Raw genomic sequence first — 16,971 nt, forward strand, 5'->3', positions numbered from 1 at the left:
ATGCTGTTATTGGGGAAAAATTCTGATGACCAGAACTTGTGGAGTGGGAGCCGTTTCCTTGTGTAGATGAGGTGGAAGAATGTGAGCAAGCTGGCCATTCATCTGAGGAAGACTGACCCTGGACACACAAGTCTACATTTCTGGGTCTCATATTCCTTCAGAGAAGAGCAGAAGCACGTGCGCTGTGTCCTCACAGTAGATGGATGCATACACAGTGGGATTCCTCTTCCCATTGCTGCACGTAGAATGGACTTGAGTTTTGTGATTTTCTTCCCAACACAAAAGACCTTTTATGTCACTTTGCTCAAAGCTAGGCCCCTCCCACCTCCTTTCTGCCCTTTCCCCACTGCTGCACCCAGCAGGGGATTTGTATAGTGTCCCCTAGGGAGGACCTTCCCTTGCAAGTGTGACATAAAAGGCCAGCTTGAATCTTGCTTGGACTTACCAGGACTCCTCGATCAACTTCTCAAAATGAGTTTCCCTGCTCAGTTCCTTGGGCTGCTTATGCTTTGGTTCCCTGGTAAGGACAGAGTAGGGTGAGGACGAGAATTAGTGGAGGTGGACAGGGAGCTGAGAGGGCACACTGCTCTCAAAATGTATTCTGTGTGCTGGTAGCAGGTGTGTGACTAGTCCTCCAGGGTGGGGCAGGGGATGTGTAGACCTGGGACCGTGAGGAAGATTCCAGAAGGAACAACGACTTGTGCGCTGGTGGGGACTGTGACAGAGAAGGGGTGGAGTTGTTAGCAATGATGAGAGGCCTCTCTCCAATCTCAGGTTGATTAGTGTGATTGTGCATTTTTGGTGCATGCTCGGAGCCCCAAGTAATGGGAATAAAACAAAGTAGTGTTTTAGCTAAACTAAAAGAGATAGAAGCAATGGAAATCATTAAAAATGTTTGTATATAACTTGGCACTTGTCTCTCTTCACTTTAGGATCCAGCGGGGAAATCGTGATGACACAGACCCCACTGTCCCTGCCCGTCACCCCTGGAGAGCCGGCCTCCATCTCCTGCAGGGCCAGTCAGAGCCTCCTGCACAGTAATGGAAAAACCTATTTGGGTTGGTTCCGGCAGAAGCCAGGCCAGTCTCCACAGGGCCTGATCTACTGGATTTCCAACCATTTCACTGGGGTCCCAGACAGGTTCAGTGGCAGTGGGTCAGGGACAGATTTCACCTTGACCATCAGCAGGGTGGAAGCTGATGATGTGGGAGTTTATTACTGCGGGCAAAATCTACAGTCTCCTCCCACAGTGGTTCAGGCCTGAACACAAACCTCCTGCCTGGGGTCCTGGCTGCCCCAGTGAGCAGCTTCCTGGCAACTCACAGGACATTCTCGGAGTCTGTGTGAGAGGAAGGAGCTGGAAGGCCCCGGGGGAGCACCTCGAAGCTCATAGCTAGGCATCAGGCTCCACATGTGGAGTCTCTGACAATTGTCCACCTGGTGTGGCAGATGCAACAGTGAATTTGGGGGTCCTGTACCATGAGGATCCAGTTAGGGTGTTTGGAGGAGCTCCTGGGGACTCCCCTAATCCTCTGTGCTGTGCCTGTGTTGCCAAATAAACTCAGCGGGTCTAGTGATCCAGGCATCTCCCCACAAGGATCCCGGTCCAGGGCCACAGCCTGAGCCCATGCTCCTTGCATTGTCACACTTCTCTTCAGGAAAGACCCTGGTGTTTTAGTCCCCTATACTCCTCTGTCATAGGTGTGTCACAGGGGCAGCTCAGGTGATTGATCAGGAATTTCTTTGGCAATGTGCATGTTTGTTGTTACCAATTCAGACCTATAAATTCAGCGCAGTCCTGACTCCCAGAAAGTTTGCTATAAGGTATTTTCCTTCACCTCAAAAAACGTTCTAATTTTCCTTTTTTTCCCCTTTTTGACTGTACTTTTCTTTAATAATTTCTTACTTAATTTCCAAATATTTGGGCTTTTTTGATATTGCTTTTGAATACAATTACTCTGTTTTCATAGAATACACTTTTTATGATTTGTATCCATTTAATTTTACTGACATACTTTGGGCACCACAACTTGCGACCTATCCTTGCAAATGTTCCAAGGGAATATGTGTTTTATGATTCTTCTAAGAGGGGCTTAGGAGTGTCAATTATGTCCCGAGGGTTGATGTCATCGTTCCAGTCCTCTGTGTCTTCACTGGCCCCAAGGGCATGGCCGCCCTCTCCTTGTCAGGACTTGCTGCAGCACCCTCCGCTGCTCTGGGCTCCACTCACAGCTACTGACTCCCCTGCCACGTGGTCCCAGGGCCAATCCAGCACTCCTAGAGCTGGATTGTCTGGTCCCAGAAGTCAGTGATGCCTGTCACCTGATTCCTTCTTTAAGGAAACATCAGCCATTAGCACAATGGAAGGAACGCACCCTCCACTCTTTATCCTGATGAAACTCTGTTATCATTGGGGGAATAGTATTTCCCATGATTTGGAATCATCTGTAGAGCAGAGTCCCCAGAAATATCATCAGGACCCCAATAGCCATTAGAGGAAATAAGCAACCAGACCACAACCAGAACGACACCAGCATGCCCAGAACGCGTTCCCAGAACATTTGTAGAGAATACTGTTTCTCTTGACACAATTTCTGCTTTGAGGCTCTGCTCAGGAGGGTGTATAATGTGCAATTAGTATCTGTCCTTAAAATCCTGCTTTTATCTGGTCCTTACACCAATGGAACACTAGAGGGTGGCCAAGTCAAGTGTTGAATTCCTGCTGCTCTTTTGTGGCAGGTCCTGATCCACAGCTGTTGGGATTGTCAGTGACTGGCAAATATTTGCTTTAACTTTTGGCATAAAATCAGTAGGTTTCTCCTGTTTATTTTGCTTAAATAAATGATTTTGGTGCAGATTTCCCATTACAATAGATTAATATTTGTTCTCATAATTGCTTTCACATCTCCCCCAGGGATGCTGAATGTCCAGCATATGAGAGAGCCACTCTCTGGGTTGAGGTTGTTCCTCATTTCTTAGGAGAAACATGGGAGATAGGAGGGAGCTGTGCCCATGGGAGTTTCTAACAAGTTGTCGTAACCTAGAGCTTCTTGTTCAGTTTTGTGATTTCCTCCTCTGTCTACTCCATGAGCTTGGAAACCAGTTTTTCCAGATTACTTTAATTTATTAATGATCCTTGCTCTCTACTTGGCCTTGTACATTCTCTAGAAAGGTCAGAATACACATTTCTGGATGCATTGAAGGCTTTGGCAGGGGATACTTCCAAGAACATTTGACCTTTGGGATATCTTGGCTCCTGGTCAACAGAGACTGAGGAGATGGGATGCTCACCACCATGAGTCTCCTGCTCTCTCATGGCAGAAAAATCACCATTTCCTTTACAGATGTGGAGACTGTATTTTTATTACAAGGCATGGAATTGCCTCTAACTCCATCATTTGGTCCTGGCCTCTCTGCTGTTCTAAATATTCCATGTGTGTCAAGGGGCGATGAAGAGAAGTGGTAAAGGAACCTTTCCATGGATTTCAGGTATTGGTTGAAGCCATTGAGTTTGATACGGATGGTAGAGGGTTTTAACACTTCCCTAGTTGAAATTCAAAGAAGAACTGTGTAGATTCCTGAAGCTGATGAATAAGGAAAGAGAAGCTTTAAACTTGAGAGTTTTCAACTTATAATCTCCATTTTTATTCAGGTAGACTGTCTCTTATAATGAAAAATAAAAGTAATTCTTTTCTGGGGTCTTGGTGGCATATTGTTGCAAATTCTCCTACCACAGGCACCTTCAACTAAAACTTGACTAGCTAGAATCCCTGATTTGGCTTGAGAATGTTCCTGTCTTCTCCCATCCCCATTTCTGAGTCAGCCAGATCTTCATACAGTTCAAAAGACAAACCTTACCTGCAAAGAGAAGGAATATATTATTAGATTCCAGACAGTCTGTGGTTTTGAAGGAAAAACTTCTTTTGAGGACAGATGCTCATTCCTTCAGAATTAATCCTTAAGTGGAATGCTAGAAATGAAGGACTCACGAGGCAGAGGATGCTCAGGCAGACCATGGACATGTTGTGTTACTCTCTCTGGTTAGTCTATGGGTGACCTTGGATCACCAGGGATTTTCATGTTCACAGATAAGGAGCACATGATCCCCACATGTATCTTTATGGATCAGGTCTGAGCTCTATCCGATATTTATACTTATACCAAAAAAGGAAAGAAAAGTGAGTTAGACCTTTGGATGTTGATTCATGTGAAGCAGAAGGGGAATGTGACCTGGAGGGTCTGCTCTGGAGCAGTCAGGCAGGTAAGCACACTTGTTTTTCTGGTGTTTCCAGATACTATGCACACTCAGAGGGTAAACGTGTTCAAGGAGTCTTTCCTGAGTTCCCTGCAACCAGAAGCTTGTCCATGAAGTTCACTTTTTGTGGTTGACCATTCTCAGTTATTTGTCCAAAGCAACCAGCCTCAGTCAGAGGTGACTCAGGGCTCTGCAGTGCACTCCAGCCCCACTGCTGCCCAGGGAGCTCCCTGCTGTGCTTGTTGATTTCACGGAAGGACAAACAAACTCCTCTTTAATCAGAGTGATGAATCTCCCTTTGGATCCAGGAGGTGACCAGGCCTCCATGTCTCTAATCTCATCCAAAACAGTGTGGTCTGGCTGCATGGGTTGACAAAGTCGAGAGAACACAGTGCCCAGAATGATTGGATATAGCACAGTCTCTGTCCCCCTTAAAGGGGATACAGGATGCAAGACTCAGAGCCAAGGAGACAGTCTTCCCAAGTCACACAGTCACATACTGGCTTCCAGCTTTATGGAGCTCAGACCAACAGCATCTGACAATAGAGACAAAGTACAATGAGAACTACCTGCCTAAGTCCTTCCTCATTCAGTGGACAATGGTTGAGATTAGAGATTCCCAGAGACTCGTGCTGAGCTGGACCTCATGTTCCTTTTTCTTTCAACCTGTACAAAGCCTTATTTCTAGGTGCTATGGAGTGACTGGTGTTGGACGCTGGTTGGTTTTGTTGTCCAGGCCAAAGTACACTTTGAGTGTGAGTGACAGAGGTTCTTTTTAGAATTACAAATGTTGTCCTTTCTGTCTATAAATAGTACAGAAACATTTCATAGCCTTTTTCAGACAGAGAATCTTAAAATATTTTGCATTTTCTACATATCTTAGGTTAACAGATTATGACATGAAACAGCCAATAAGAATTAGAGACCTTTATGCATGGAAGTCTGGACGTCTTCACCACCTTCATCTACTTCCCCTATCCTTGGGCCCCTATCTCCAGTAACCACAAATCTGACTTTTTTGGAGCAATTTTGCTTTTGTTTCTTTCTTTGTTTTAGAATCCACTTGTAAGTGAGATCATACACTCTTTGTCTTTCTCTGTCTGATTTATTTCTCTTAGCATAATGTCCTGCAGGTCCATTTAAGTTGTCACAAATGGTTGGTTCCATCTTTTTTTATGGATGAAAAATATTCTATTATATATATGATGTGGGAAAGAAAGGCAGAAGGAAACGTGAATAACATTAACATAACCTGTAGTCCACTGACCAATACTTGAGGGAGGCAGAGCACAATGCTCTTCCAGGAAGTTTCCAACTGTCTTCATGTTAATGCCTTGTGTAGGAGCCTGGTTAGCCAGAGGGAGCCATTTTGTTGTGGGCTTTGGTTGACCCTGCCTCTCCCAGAGGAACTTGCTTGCAAACCCCGGATATAGGAGCAGTCCAGGCTGGATGGAGACATCCAATCAGTGGGGCATGTATATATTTACTATGGTAAATTGAAATTCAATTGGTCACCCGTACTGCCAACCTAGCATGACTGTGCAGTTTTCCCTGTGTATTGCAATTTCATTGACCACGTGTGTATGGGCTGGGCTCAGCCACCTCTAATAAGGTTAGTCTGTGAGGCAGGGAAGTAGTACTGATAGCATCGGGTCGTCGGGACCTGGAGTGTTGGGGTCGCAGGAGCAGCATCGTTGGGCGCGTTGGGAGCATCGGGAGCGTCGGGGTCGTCGGGAGCAGCATCGTTGGGAGTGTGGGGATCATCGGAGTTGTCATCTGGAGCGTCATGAGCCTCACTGGGGAGCGGCCTCGCCAGGGAGCGGAGCCGCTGGGGAGCAGCGCTGCCGGGAGCGACGTCATCAGGAAGCAGCCTCCCTGGGGAGCAGCGCTGCCAGGAGTGTTGTCATCAGGTAGGGGGAGTCTTTGGGTAGGGGGAATCGTGGGGTAGGGGGAATCATTGGTAAGGGAAGTAGTTGGGGTCAGTGTCCTGGTTGTCATCGCCTCTTTGTAAGAGACGGCCCTGACTGATCGGTTTGATTTTCTATGCTTGGCGCAAAATAAAGCTTTGCTTGACTTTCGCTTTGTGTCAGTCTCATTCCTTTGATCATGGACCCTAACACTGGGGGCTCGTCCAGAATCAAACGATGAGAACTGAGCCAGCATTGGAATTTTGGGGAAAAGCCTCCGGAGGTATTGGGATCTTGGGTATTGGGATCTTGTCTGTCTGTCTGGTTGCAAAGCTCCAGGGTATAGCCCACCAGGGAGAGCTGGACATGGCCATGCTCCCCAGGGCTGGAGTGGATGCCGGGATGCCCCTTCCCTCCACTGGTAGATCACCAGGGGGTTCGAGTCCCCCTAGATGGTCAGGGGGTTCAAGTCCCCCTAGGTGGTCACCAGGGGGTTCAAGTCCCCCTAGGTGGCCACCAGGGGGTTTGAGTCACCCTAGGCGGTTGCCGGGAGGTTCGAGTCCCCCTGGGCCGTCAGGGGCCTGCCAGGGTGGGAGTTCGAGTCCCCCTAGGCAGTCTCCGGGGGTTCAAGTCTCCCTAGATGGTCAGGGCGTTTGAGTCCCCCTAGGTGGTCACCAGGGGGTTCGAGTACCCCTAGGCAGTCGCTGGGGGGTTCGAGTCCCCCTAGGCGGTTTCTGGGGGTTCGAGACCCGCTAGGCAGCGGGTGGAAGGGGTTCAAGTCCCCCTAGGTAGTCACCGGGAACCAAGAAAATCCCCACTGGTGAAAGGTTCTAGGTAAGGATCGCTGGGTCTACGGTTGTCTTTGTGTTGTCTTTTTGTTGTCTGTTGTATTGTTTGTTGTGTTGGAAGGAATGGGGCAAGCAGAGAGTAAGGGGACTCTGACTTTCATCTCTCCATTCCTCATAATAGATGTGGGGCTTCTTCCTCACTCATTTTGTGTGTTAAGGGCTATAACTGGAGTCAACTGGGGTTAGTTTAACTTGGGACAGAGACTTTAAGGAATATTCCCAAGCAGCTGCCGAAACTCCCTTTGTTTTGGGGAATTCCTTGCCTTCTCTGGCCCAACATGGACTGCCTAGCCCCTCCCCCTTGCTGGTGGGAAAGCATGGCGTCTAAAGTGGAATGGGCCCAGGTGGAACGTGAGGTCTGTTGGCAGAGGGATGGCTGGGCTGATGGTTAATTGTCTGTCTCAAGGTTTTAATGGGTAATTGTTAAAGAGGCTTTTGGAGTCTTTGGTAACCTGAAACTTTGAAGTTTTGCTTGGATGACAGATGGGATGAAATGCTAGGGCACTGATTGCTGGAACTGGGTTTGTGATTGTGAAATCTATTGGTAAACATGTTTTGTGCTTAACTGAATTCTGTTGTAACAGTTCACAATTGGTTAAAATGTAAATGGTTTTCTCTTTGCCAGCCCAGAATTTTAAATGAGATCTTTTTGACTCATAAAGCTTTTCCTTGATATGCTAAGTTACTCAGGAAATACTGCTAAATCAATGATAAACCTTGGGTTACATTTGGGTAAATGCTGTTACTACTCCAGAGGTTTTATACATTTTCTAAAGTTTCAATGTTTTGATAAGGGTCATCACTTGATACAGCCCCAGATATAAGAAGGAAACTTCAGGAAATTGAAAAATTTGAAGGAAAGAATCTGACTGAGTTAGTGGGAATAGCAGAAAGGGTATTTAACAACAGGGATCCACAGGAGGATGAAAAACAGACAAAAAAGCTGGTTAATGTTTTGGCATTACATGAGACAGGTAGAGGATAGTAAATGGAAGGAAAAGCCTAAGCACAGAGAAGGCAGGCGGGAAGACTTAGATTCAGATCAGTGCACTTACTGCAAGGAAAAAGGACACTGGACCAGGGAGTGCCCCAAAAGGAAGACAGCAATGCTCGCCACCAGAGACTGAAGGGGCCATTTTTACTGAACCTCGGGTAAAAATTGAATTGGACGGGAAATCAATTGATTTTTTGGTGGACACGGGAGCCCAATTTTCATCATTACTTAAACCTATGGGAAAACTATCTGGAGAGGAAGTCTGGGTACAAGGAACAAATGGCACAGAGAGACATAAATGGACAACAGAAAGGACTTTAAATTTGGCCTTGGGAGTAGTTAAACATCCATTTTTTTGGTCCTCCCTAATGCCCCGTATAACTTGATGGGAAGAGATCTCCTCCACAAGTTACAAGATGGCATTCAGTTCTTGGAAGGAGACATGACTGTAACCTTGAGACAGCCCACTGTACAAGTGCTTATGGCAGCAGTAGATGAATACCTCCTTTATGAGCCAGTCTCAAAACCAGAGGAAACAAAGGCGGGGAGCCTTATCTAAACCCTATAGGTCAAGTTTCCTGAGGTCTGGGCAGAAGGGAAGCCCCCTGGCTTGGCTAGGGGACAACCTCCAGTGGTGGTACAATTAAAGGTGATGGCTAAGGCTGTTCACCTCCGGCAGTACCCCCTCCCCAGGGAAGCAAAGGAAGGGATCAGAAAACACATTAACTACCTCTGAGGAGACGGGATCCTAGTCCCTTGCAAATCTCCATGGAACACATCTTTGCTGCCCATCAAAAAGGCCGAGACTGGGGAGTACCGAGCTGTTCAGGACTTGTGGGAAGTTAATAAATGGGTTGAAGATATCCACCTGATGGTGCCTAACCCCTATACCCTACTCTCCCTTCTAGGCCCCAAAAGAACTGTGTATACCGTCTTAGATCTCAAGGATGCATTTTTCTGCATATCTTTAGCAAGGGAGTCTCAGCCCCTCTTTGCTTTTGAGTGGTCCGACCCACAGGAAGGATTCCAAGGCCAGCTCGCCTGGACAAGACTTCCCCTAGGGTTCAAGAATTCACCCACCATTTTTGACGAGGCCCTACATGAAGATTTGCATGAGTACAGAACCTCCAACCCGGGAGTCACTGTGTTACAGTATGTTGATGACTTGCTAGTAGCTGCTAAGGTCTATGAGTAATGTTTGTGGGGGACAAGAGCTCTCTTACAGACTCTTCAGGAAAAAGGGTATCGGGTGTCAGCGAAGAAAGCACAGCTCTGTCAGAGCCATGCCACTTATCTAGGCTTTGATCTCCACGAGGGCGTGCGTTCACTGTCTGAGTCCAGGAAACAGGTGATCACCCGATACCCCCGCCCCACCACGTCCCAACAAGTGAGGCAGTTTCTTGGGACGGTGGGCTACTGTAGGCTGTGGATACCACGGTTTGCGGAGATTGCCCGACCCCTCTACGAACTGGCAGAAGGGGGGCTCACTATGATAGAGTGGACAGCATTTTGGGAATTACAACCTTACTGAGTGCCCCGGCATTGGCCATCCCAGATGTTACCAAGCCCTTCCACTTGTATGTGGGTGAAAAAGCAGGGGTGGCCAAAGGAGTTTTGACTCAGACTCTGGGGCCTTGGCAAAGGCCAGTAGTGGCTAGGTTCCCCCCTTGCCTCTGCATAATTGCTGCCACAGCCCTCCTGGTCAAGGATGCAAGTAAATTGACTTTGGGTCAACATCTCATCTTGACCACCACCCATACTATCGAGGGCCTTCTCCGGACTCCACCGGACTGATGGACGACAAATGCCTAGTGATGGGGTATCAGGCCCTCCTCCTCAATGAACCAAGAGTGACCTTTTGACCCCTGGCAGTGCTAAATCCAGCCACGCTGCTGCCTGAGGAGCTGGCTGACCACCCTCACAACTGCTGGGAGGTCCTAACCCAAGTCGCAGGAATAAGGCGGGATCTCAGAGAGACTCTCTTCCCAGATTCGAAGATGACTCTGTTCACAGATGGGAGTAGCTACATGGTCAATGGAAAGAGGTATGTGGGGGCTTCGATGGTTCCCCTGAGCAGGAACTGTGAACGGCAGCCCTGCCACATGGAAACTTGGTGCAAAAGCGGAGCTGATTGCACTCACTAAGGCACTGCAGATGGCCAAAGGTAAAACCGTCAACATCTATACGGATAGCAGGTATGCCTTTGCTATTCTCCATATACATGGGGCTATTTATAATGAAAGGGGCCTATTAATAACAGAAGGAAAGGGAATTAAAAACAGAGGAGAAATATTGGCTCTCCTCCAGGCTATTTGGGACCCAAAAGAGGTAGCCATTATGCATTGCCTGGGACACCAAAAGGGGACTGATCTGGTTTCAAAAGGAAACCAATTAGCAGATCAAGCCGCAAAGCAAGCAACCAAAAAAACAGTACAAGAACTGGTTACACTCCTGGCTCCAGCCCTAGCAGAAAAACTGAACTATTCAGAAGAATATTTAAAGTATTTACAAAATGGACTAAATTGGACTATGAAGGGGATTGGGCTAAGACTAAAGCAGGAAAGATAATTCTTCCTCGAAGACGTAAGAAGTTAGTAGACCAGATACATCAGGGTACTCATGTGGGGACACGCAAACTCAAGGAGCTTATAGGCAAGCAGTTCCAGGTTTCTAAATTAGAGCGTATGGTTCAGGATGTAGTTGATAGATGTGCTCAGTGTGGGGCAGTTAATATGGGAAGAAGTAAAAAGGGAAGAGGGAAAAGAGAAAGAGGTAAGGAACCAGGAATTTATTGGGAAATAGATTTTACAGAAATGAAACCCGGGAAATATGGGCACAAGTATATGTAGTTTTTGTAGATACCTTTTCAGGCTGGGTAGAGGCTTTTTCCACCAAACATGAGATGGAGATGGAGGTGGAACCACATCCTTACCAACCTGGGGACTTGGTTTGGATACGTCACCATCAAGTGGGAGACTTGGAGCCTCGCTGGAAGGGACTGTTTACTGTCATCCTGACCACCCCCACGGCAGTAAAAGTAGAAGGCATCAGGGTCTGGATTCACGCGGGTCACATCAAACGAGCCGAGAACAAGGACGCCCCCCAGAGATGGAAGCCGCAGCCGATGGACCCTGCTGACTGTGGACTAAAGCCAAGACTTAAAAAAGACTATGAGTTTATTGTTGTTCCTATTTTTATCTGTTTGTGTAAGAGTGATAAAAATGTTAGTCTTACATACTCAATATAATCCCTTACAATGGGAGAACATAGAACTAGCTGAAAAGTCAAGGATTTGACTAAATTCCAAAGAAAAGGGGGGAATGTAAGAGCCTGGTTGGCCAGAGGGAGCCATTTTGTTGTGGGCTTGGGTTGACCCTGCCCTTCCCGGAGGAACTTGCTTGCAAACCCCAGATATAGGGGCGGGCCAGGCCAGATGGAGACATCCAATCAGTGGGGCATGCATATATTTACTATGGTAAATTGAAATTTAATTGGTCACCCGTACTGCTGACCTAGCATGACTGTGCAGTTTTCCCTGTGTATTGCAATTCCATTGGCCACGTGTGTATGGGCTGGGCTCAACCACCTCTATAAAGGTTAGTCTGTGAGGCAGGGAAGTAGTAGTGAGAGCATCGGGGTCTTCGGGAGCAGCATCATTGGGAGTGTGGGGTTCATCTGGGTAGTCATCTGGAGCATCATGAGCCTTGCCAGCGAGTGGCCTCTCAGGGGAGTGGCACCGCCAGGAGCTTCCTCGTCGGGTGGGGGGGTCGTCGGGTAGGGGGAATCGTCCAGTAAGAGAAGTAGTCGGGGTCGGTGTCCTGGTCGTCATCACCTCATTGTAAGAGACGGCCCCGACTGGTCGGTTTGATTTTCGATGCTTGGCACCAAATAAAGCTTTGCTTGACTTTCGCTTTGTGTCAGTCTCCTTCCTTTGATCACAGACCCTAACACTTTGCTAGAGGCAAAAAGAAACTTGGTTTGAAAAAGCAAGGCCTCCAGGTTCCTGTGAGTCATCTTTTAAGCATGTAAATGTCCTTTTGAAACTTCCCTTATCTTTTCTCATCCCAACCCCAATGTATATAATCAGTTGCTCCTCACACCCCAGGGCAGCAGGTCTTCCTGCCCAGGGTTCCTGTCCCCAGGCTTTAATAAAATCACCCTTTGGGGCACCTGGATGGCTCAGTGGGTTAAATCTCTGCCTTCAGCTCAGGTCATGATCTCAGGGTCCTGGGATCAGGCCCCATATTGGGCTCTCTGCTCAGTGGGGAGCCTGCTTCCTCCTCTCTCTCTCTGCCTGCCTCTCCACCTGCTTGAGATTGAAATAAATAATATCTTTTTAAAAAATCATCCTTTTATACCAAAGATGTCTCAAGAATTCTTTCTTGGCCGTTAACTGGGGACCTCACCCACATTCCAAAATTGCATCAATTTCAGTAGCAGTAAGTCAAGTCACTGTGTTGTACACCTTCAACCTATAGAGTGCTGGATGCTATTTCTATCTCAAAAACTGAAAGTAAAAAAAGAATTTGGAGAACTTGAAAGGTTTTATGCTAATTTCACCAAAATAGGCAATACTTCCTAACTCAAGAATCTTAAAGGCTTTTGTAAAAAGGAGTTTCTGAAAACTGGGGCTGTCATAAAATCCAACCCAACAGGATTCTCACTATTACTCTACTTACGGTAATCTACATTTTCATGTTGGATAGTGGGCACGTCATTACCTAGGGCTGTCCTAACAAAGTACTGCAAACCTGGTGGCCTCAAACAATAGAAGTGTACTCTCTCACAGGTCTGGAGGCTTGAAGTCTGAAATCAAGGTGTTGCCAGACCCTGCCCTCTCTGAACCCTGTGGGAGAGGATCCACACTTGTTTCTTTACAGCCAAGGCAAGCTTAAAGGACCAGACATTGAGTAGAAGTGCATGCTGTAGCGAGCCACAGATGTGTCCATTGAGGGTTTGGGGCAAGCTGTACCTATGGGCAAGGAATGCAAGGAAGGGAAAGTCCAGCCTGAGTCCAAGCAGTGAATTCACTGGCTTGAGGATGGGAAGTCATTCTTGGCAGATGTTCACTGGTCAGGACAGAAATCTCCATATTCCATAAATCAGGCATTTAATGGAAATCAGTCTCCAGTTCTCAATTTTCATTCTTGCAAGGGTCCACATGTGAGATTTTCCATTTCGTATTTACTGGTTCTATTTTAAAACAGAACCTTTAAAATATTCTGACCACACCTTCTTGTGGAATCTTACCTAGACTAGTATTTGTTAATTTGTTTCCTTGGTCAGTTCAGCCTGACTCTGAATTTAAATTAACCAAAATATAATAAAAAGGCAAAATATGGTATTCCAATTGCTCCAGAATTCTGTTTGTCACACAGAAGCAATTTGACATAGGCACTGTTTGTCAGGAGGTGTTCCATTCAACGTGACCTGTATCAGGCTGGCACATGAGGAAAAACTAGGTGAGTTCCCTCTTTAGTGAGGCTGGTGAGATAAATGGTCACCCCAGGGCAGCTCTGACCCAGGGCCTTATTCCACAGTGCCCGTATTTAAATGAAAACCCAGGACTAGCTCAGTGATGGGCCCAGGGTGCCTTGAGATATTAAAACAATGGATGCAGCCATTGTTCTTCTCACACATGGACTCTGCTTGTGGATTGTAGGATCATAGCTATGGCTTCCCCACAGATGGCCAGGCAGGAACTTTAACTTCTCACAAAGTGGTAATAAAGAATATCCTGATAGAACCTTCTATTTGTTGAAAAAGAGGCAGTATGGAAAGAGTTTTCCAAGCACCTCTTAGAAAAAAATTATATATAAAATCATTCTTTTCTTATATAGTCCTATTATCCCAAGGGATCATACCCTTCAAAACCCTTTGATTGACCTTCTATGTACCTATATATGTGTGTGTGTACCCCAGATTATAACAACTATAGTAGTTTCTAGGACTTTCATATTCACAGCCACAAACATGGAATTGTTCACCCTTTACTATGGTTGGCTCTAAACTCTCTCTCGAGACACATTATTCTTTCCTTGTCAACTTCTTTTGTCTTGGTTGCTCTATAAAATTTAATTCCATGAGCCAGAGGAAAAGACCATTTACACCTTGTGATTCTAACATTCTTTATTTTTTTTAAACTTTATTTATTTGACAGACAGACAGAGATCACAAGTAGGCAGAGAGGCAGACAGAGAGAGGGAAGGGGAAGCAGGCTCCCTGCTGAGCAGAGAGCCCGATGGGGGGCTTGATCCCAGGACTCAGAGATCATGACCTGAGCCGAAGGCAGGGGCTTAACCCACTGAGCCACCCAGGTGCCCCCAAATTTGTCTATTTCCCAATCTGCTTCCTCTCTCATTTTGCTGACTTGTTCCATTCTCAACAGCATAAGTATTTTTTTAAAGATTTTATTTATTTATTTGACAGAAAGAGATCACAGGTAGGCAGAGAGGCAGGCAGAGGGGGAAGGGGGAAGCAGGCCCCCGCTGAGCATAGAGCCAGATTCAGGGCTAGATCCCAAGACCCCAGGATCATGACTTGAGCTGAAGGCAGAGGCTTAACCCACTGAACCACCCAGGCACCCCGCTCTAACATTCTTAAATGATTAACTTATAATAGTAGATACCAGAAAATTCTTGAAATAGCTCAACTCTATGCTATTATTGGGGGAAAATTCTGATGACCAGGACTTGTGGAGTGGGAGCCGTTTCCTTGTGTAGATGAGGTGGAAGAATGTGAGCAAGCTGGCCATTCATCTGAGGAAGACTGACCCTGGACACACAAGTCTACATTTCAGGGTCTCAGATTCCTTCAGAGAGGGCAGAAGCACGTGGGCTGTGTCCTCACAGCAGATCCACGCTTTCACAGTGGGACTCCTCTTCCCACTGCTGCATGTAGCACGGACTTGAGTTTTGTGATTTTCTTCCCAACACAAAAGACCTTTTATGTCACTTTGCTCAAAGCTAGTACCCTCCCACCTCCTCCCTTCCCCTTCCCCACTGCTGCACCCAGCAGGGGATTTGCATAGTGTCCCCTAGGGAGGACCTTTCCTTGCAAGTGTGACATAAAAGACCAACTTGAATCTTGCTTGGACTTACCAAGACTCCTCAGTTCAACTTCTCAAAATGAGGTTCCCTGCTCAACTCTTTGCACTGCTAATGGTTTGGTTCCCTGGTAAGGACAGAGTGGGGTGAGGAAGAGAATTAGTGGAGGTGGAGAGGGAGCTGTGAGGGCACAGCTGCTTCCAAGTGTATTCCCTGTGCCTGTAGCAGGTGTGTGACTAGTCCTCCAGGGTCAGGCAGGGCATGTGTAGATCTGGGAGAATGAGGAAGATTCCAGAAGGAACAACGACTTGTGCGCTGGTGGGGACTGTGACAGGGAAGGGGTGGAGTTGTTAGCAATGATGAGAGGCCTCTCTCCAATCTCAGGTTGATTAGTGTGATTGTGCACCGTTGGACCCCCAAGTAATGGGAATAAAACAAAGTAGTGTTTTAGCTAAACTAAAAGAGATAGAAGCAATGGAAATCATTAAAAATGTTTGTATGTAACTTGGCACTTGTCTCTCTTCACTTTAGGATCCAGCGGGGAAATCGTGATGACACAGACCCCACTGTCCCTGCCCGTCACCCCTGGAGAGCCGGCCTCCATCTCCTGCAGGGCCAGTCAGAGCCTCCTGCACAGTAATGGAAAAACCTATTTGGGTTGGTTCCGGCAGAAGCCAGGCCAGTCCCCGCAGGGCCTTATCTACTTAGTTTCCAACCGTTTCACTGGGGTCCCAGACAGATTCAGTGGCAGTGGGTCAGGGAAAGATTTCACCCTGACCATCAGCAGGGTGGAGGCTGATGACGTGGGAGTTTATTACTGCGGGCAAAATCTACAGTCTCCTCCCACAGTGGTTCAGGCCCGAACACAAACCTCCTGCCTGGGGTCCCGGCTGCCCCAGTGAGCAGCTTCTCTGGGGAACTCACAGGACGTTCTCTGAGTCTGTGTGAGAGGAAGGAGCTGGAGGCCCCGGGGGAGCAGCTCATAGCTGGGCATCAGGCTCCTCATGTTGAGGCCCTGAGAGCCTCCCAGCCTGGCATGGTAGAAGCCACAGGGAATTTAGGGGGTCCTGTCCTGTGAGGAGCTGGTTATGGTGAAGGGAGGAGCTCCTGTGGGCTCCTCTAATCCTCTGTGCTGTATCCATGTGTCTCAAATAAACGTAACCACTCCAGTAACCAGACAGGTGACATTGATCTGGGACATAACAGTGAACACTTATGGAACAAACAGCGTATGTTATATTTACCACAGGATCATTTGCTAATATTGGTAATATTGGTATTTTCTCACCATCTCCTTTCCTACTTCTCTACTACTTGCACTGTCTGTCTTTTAACATGTCTAGAGAATGATCTGCACAAGCTGCTCTCAAGGAGAGTCTGGGTGGGAAAACTCAGTAGAAATATCTAATTCTGATAAAATCAAAATAAGCGTTTCAAATCATTGGTTATTATAACATTCCAATGCCAATTGTCTTTGATTTCCTTCAATTACATTTGTCTGAGTGAAAAGGGGGATCTTGCAATTTCAAAATCAGGCTTTGAAAATAAACAGTAAACAGTTATAATAAAGACAAATATTACCTTTCTACATCACAGGAAAATCCAGAGTAAATGGGAATTTTCCTTCTCTCCTAAATGGTAAGGGTGTTAAATACATTGAAGTTAAACGCTGCTGTAGATATGATGAATCTGATTCTCTAGTGCAGTAAGAGAAGATTTTGAACAAAAAATAAATGAATTATTTTCACATGATGTGATCACTAACCAAAAATGACCCCAAATGATAAATGTTTTAGAAATCTATAGAAAATTTATGCATGGAATAGATTCCATTCAAGAGTGCAGCAACATCACCCCTGACCTCACAATTGGCCTTGTCGTTATGTCATCACACATATGTTGGAAGTAAAGTGATGAAATT

The 16,971-nt window shown here is 46.6% G+C and overlaps 2 gene segments (V, D, J or C); both read left to right on the top strand.

The window, feature by feature from the left end:
- Positions 1 to 453: 453 nt before the first annotated feature.
- Positions 454 to 1,264, top strand: LOC116858951. The segment is given in 2 exon segments: positions 454 to 520; positions 933 to 1,264. Coding segments are annotated over 2 exon segments (381 nt in total).
- A 13,800-nt stretch (positions 1,265 to 15,064) lies between these two features.
- Positions 15,065 to 16,024, top strand: LOC116858919. The segment is given in 2 exon segments: positions 15,065 to 15,180; positions 15,582 to 16,024. Coding segments are annotated over 2 exon segments (420 nt in total).
- Positions 16,025 to 16,971: the final 947 nt, after the last annotated feature.

The sequence above is a fragment of the Lontra canadensis genome, unplaced genomic scaffold (assembly GCF_010015895.1).
Source record: "Lontra canadensis isolate GAN:19392208 unplaced genomic scaffold, GSC_riverotter_1.0 scaffold144, whole genome shotgun sequence".
Lineage (NCBI taxonomy): Eukaryota > Metazoa > Chordata > Mammalia > Carnivora > Mustelidae > Lontra > Lontra canadensis.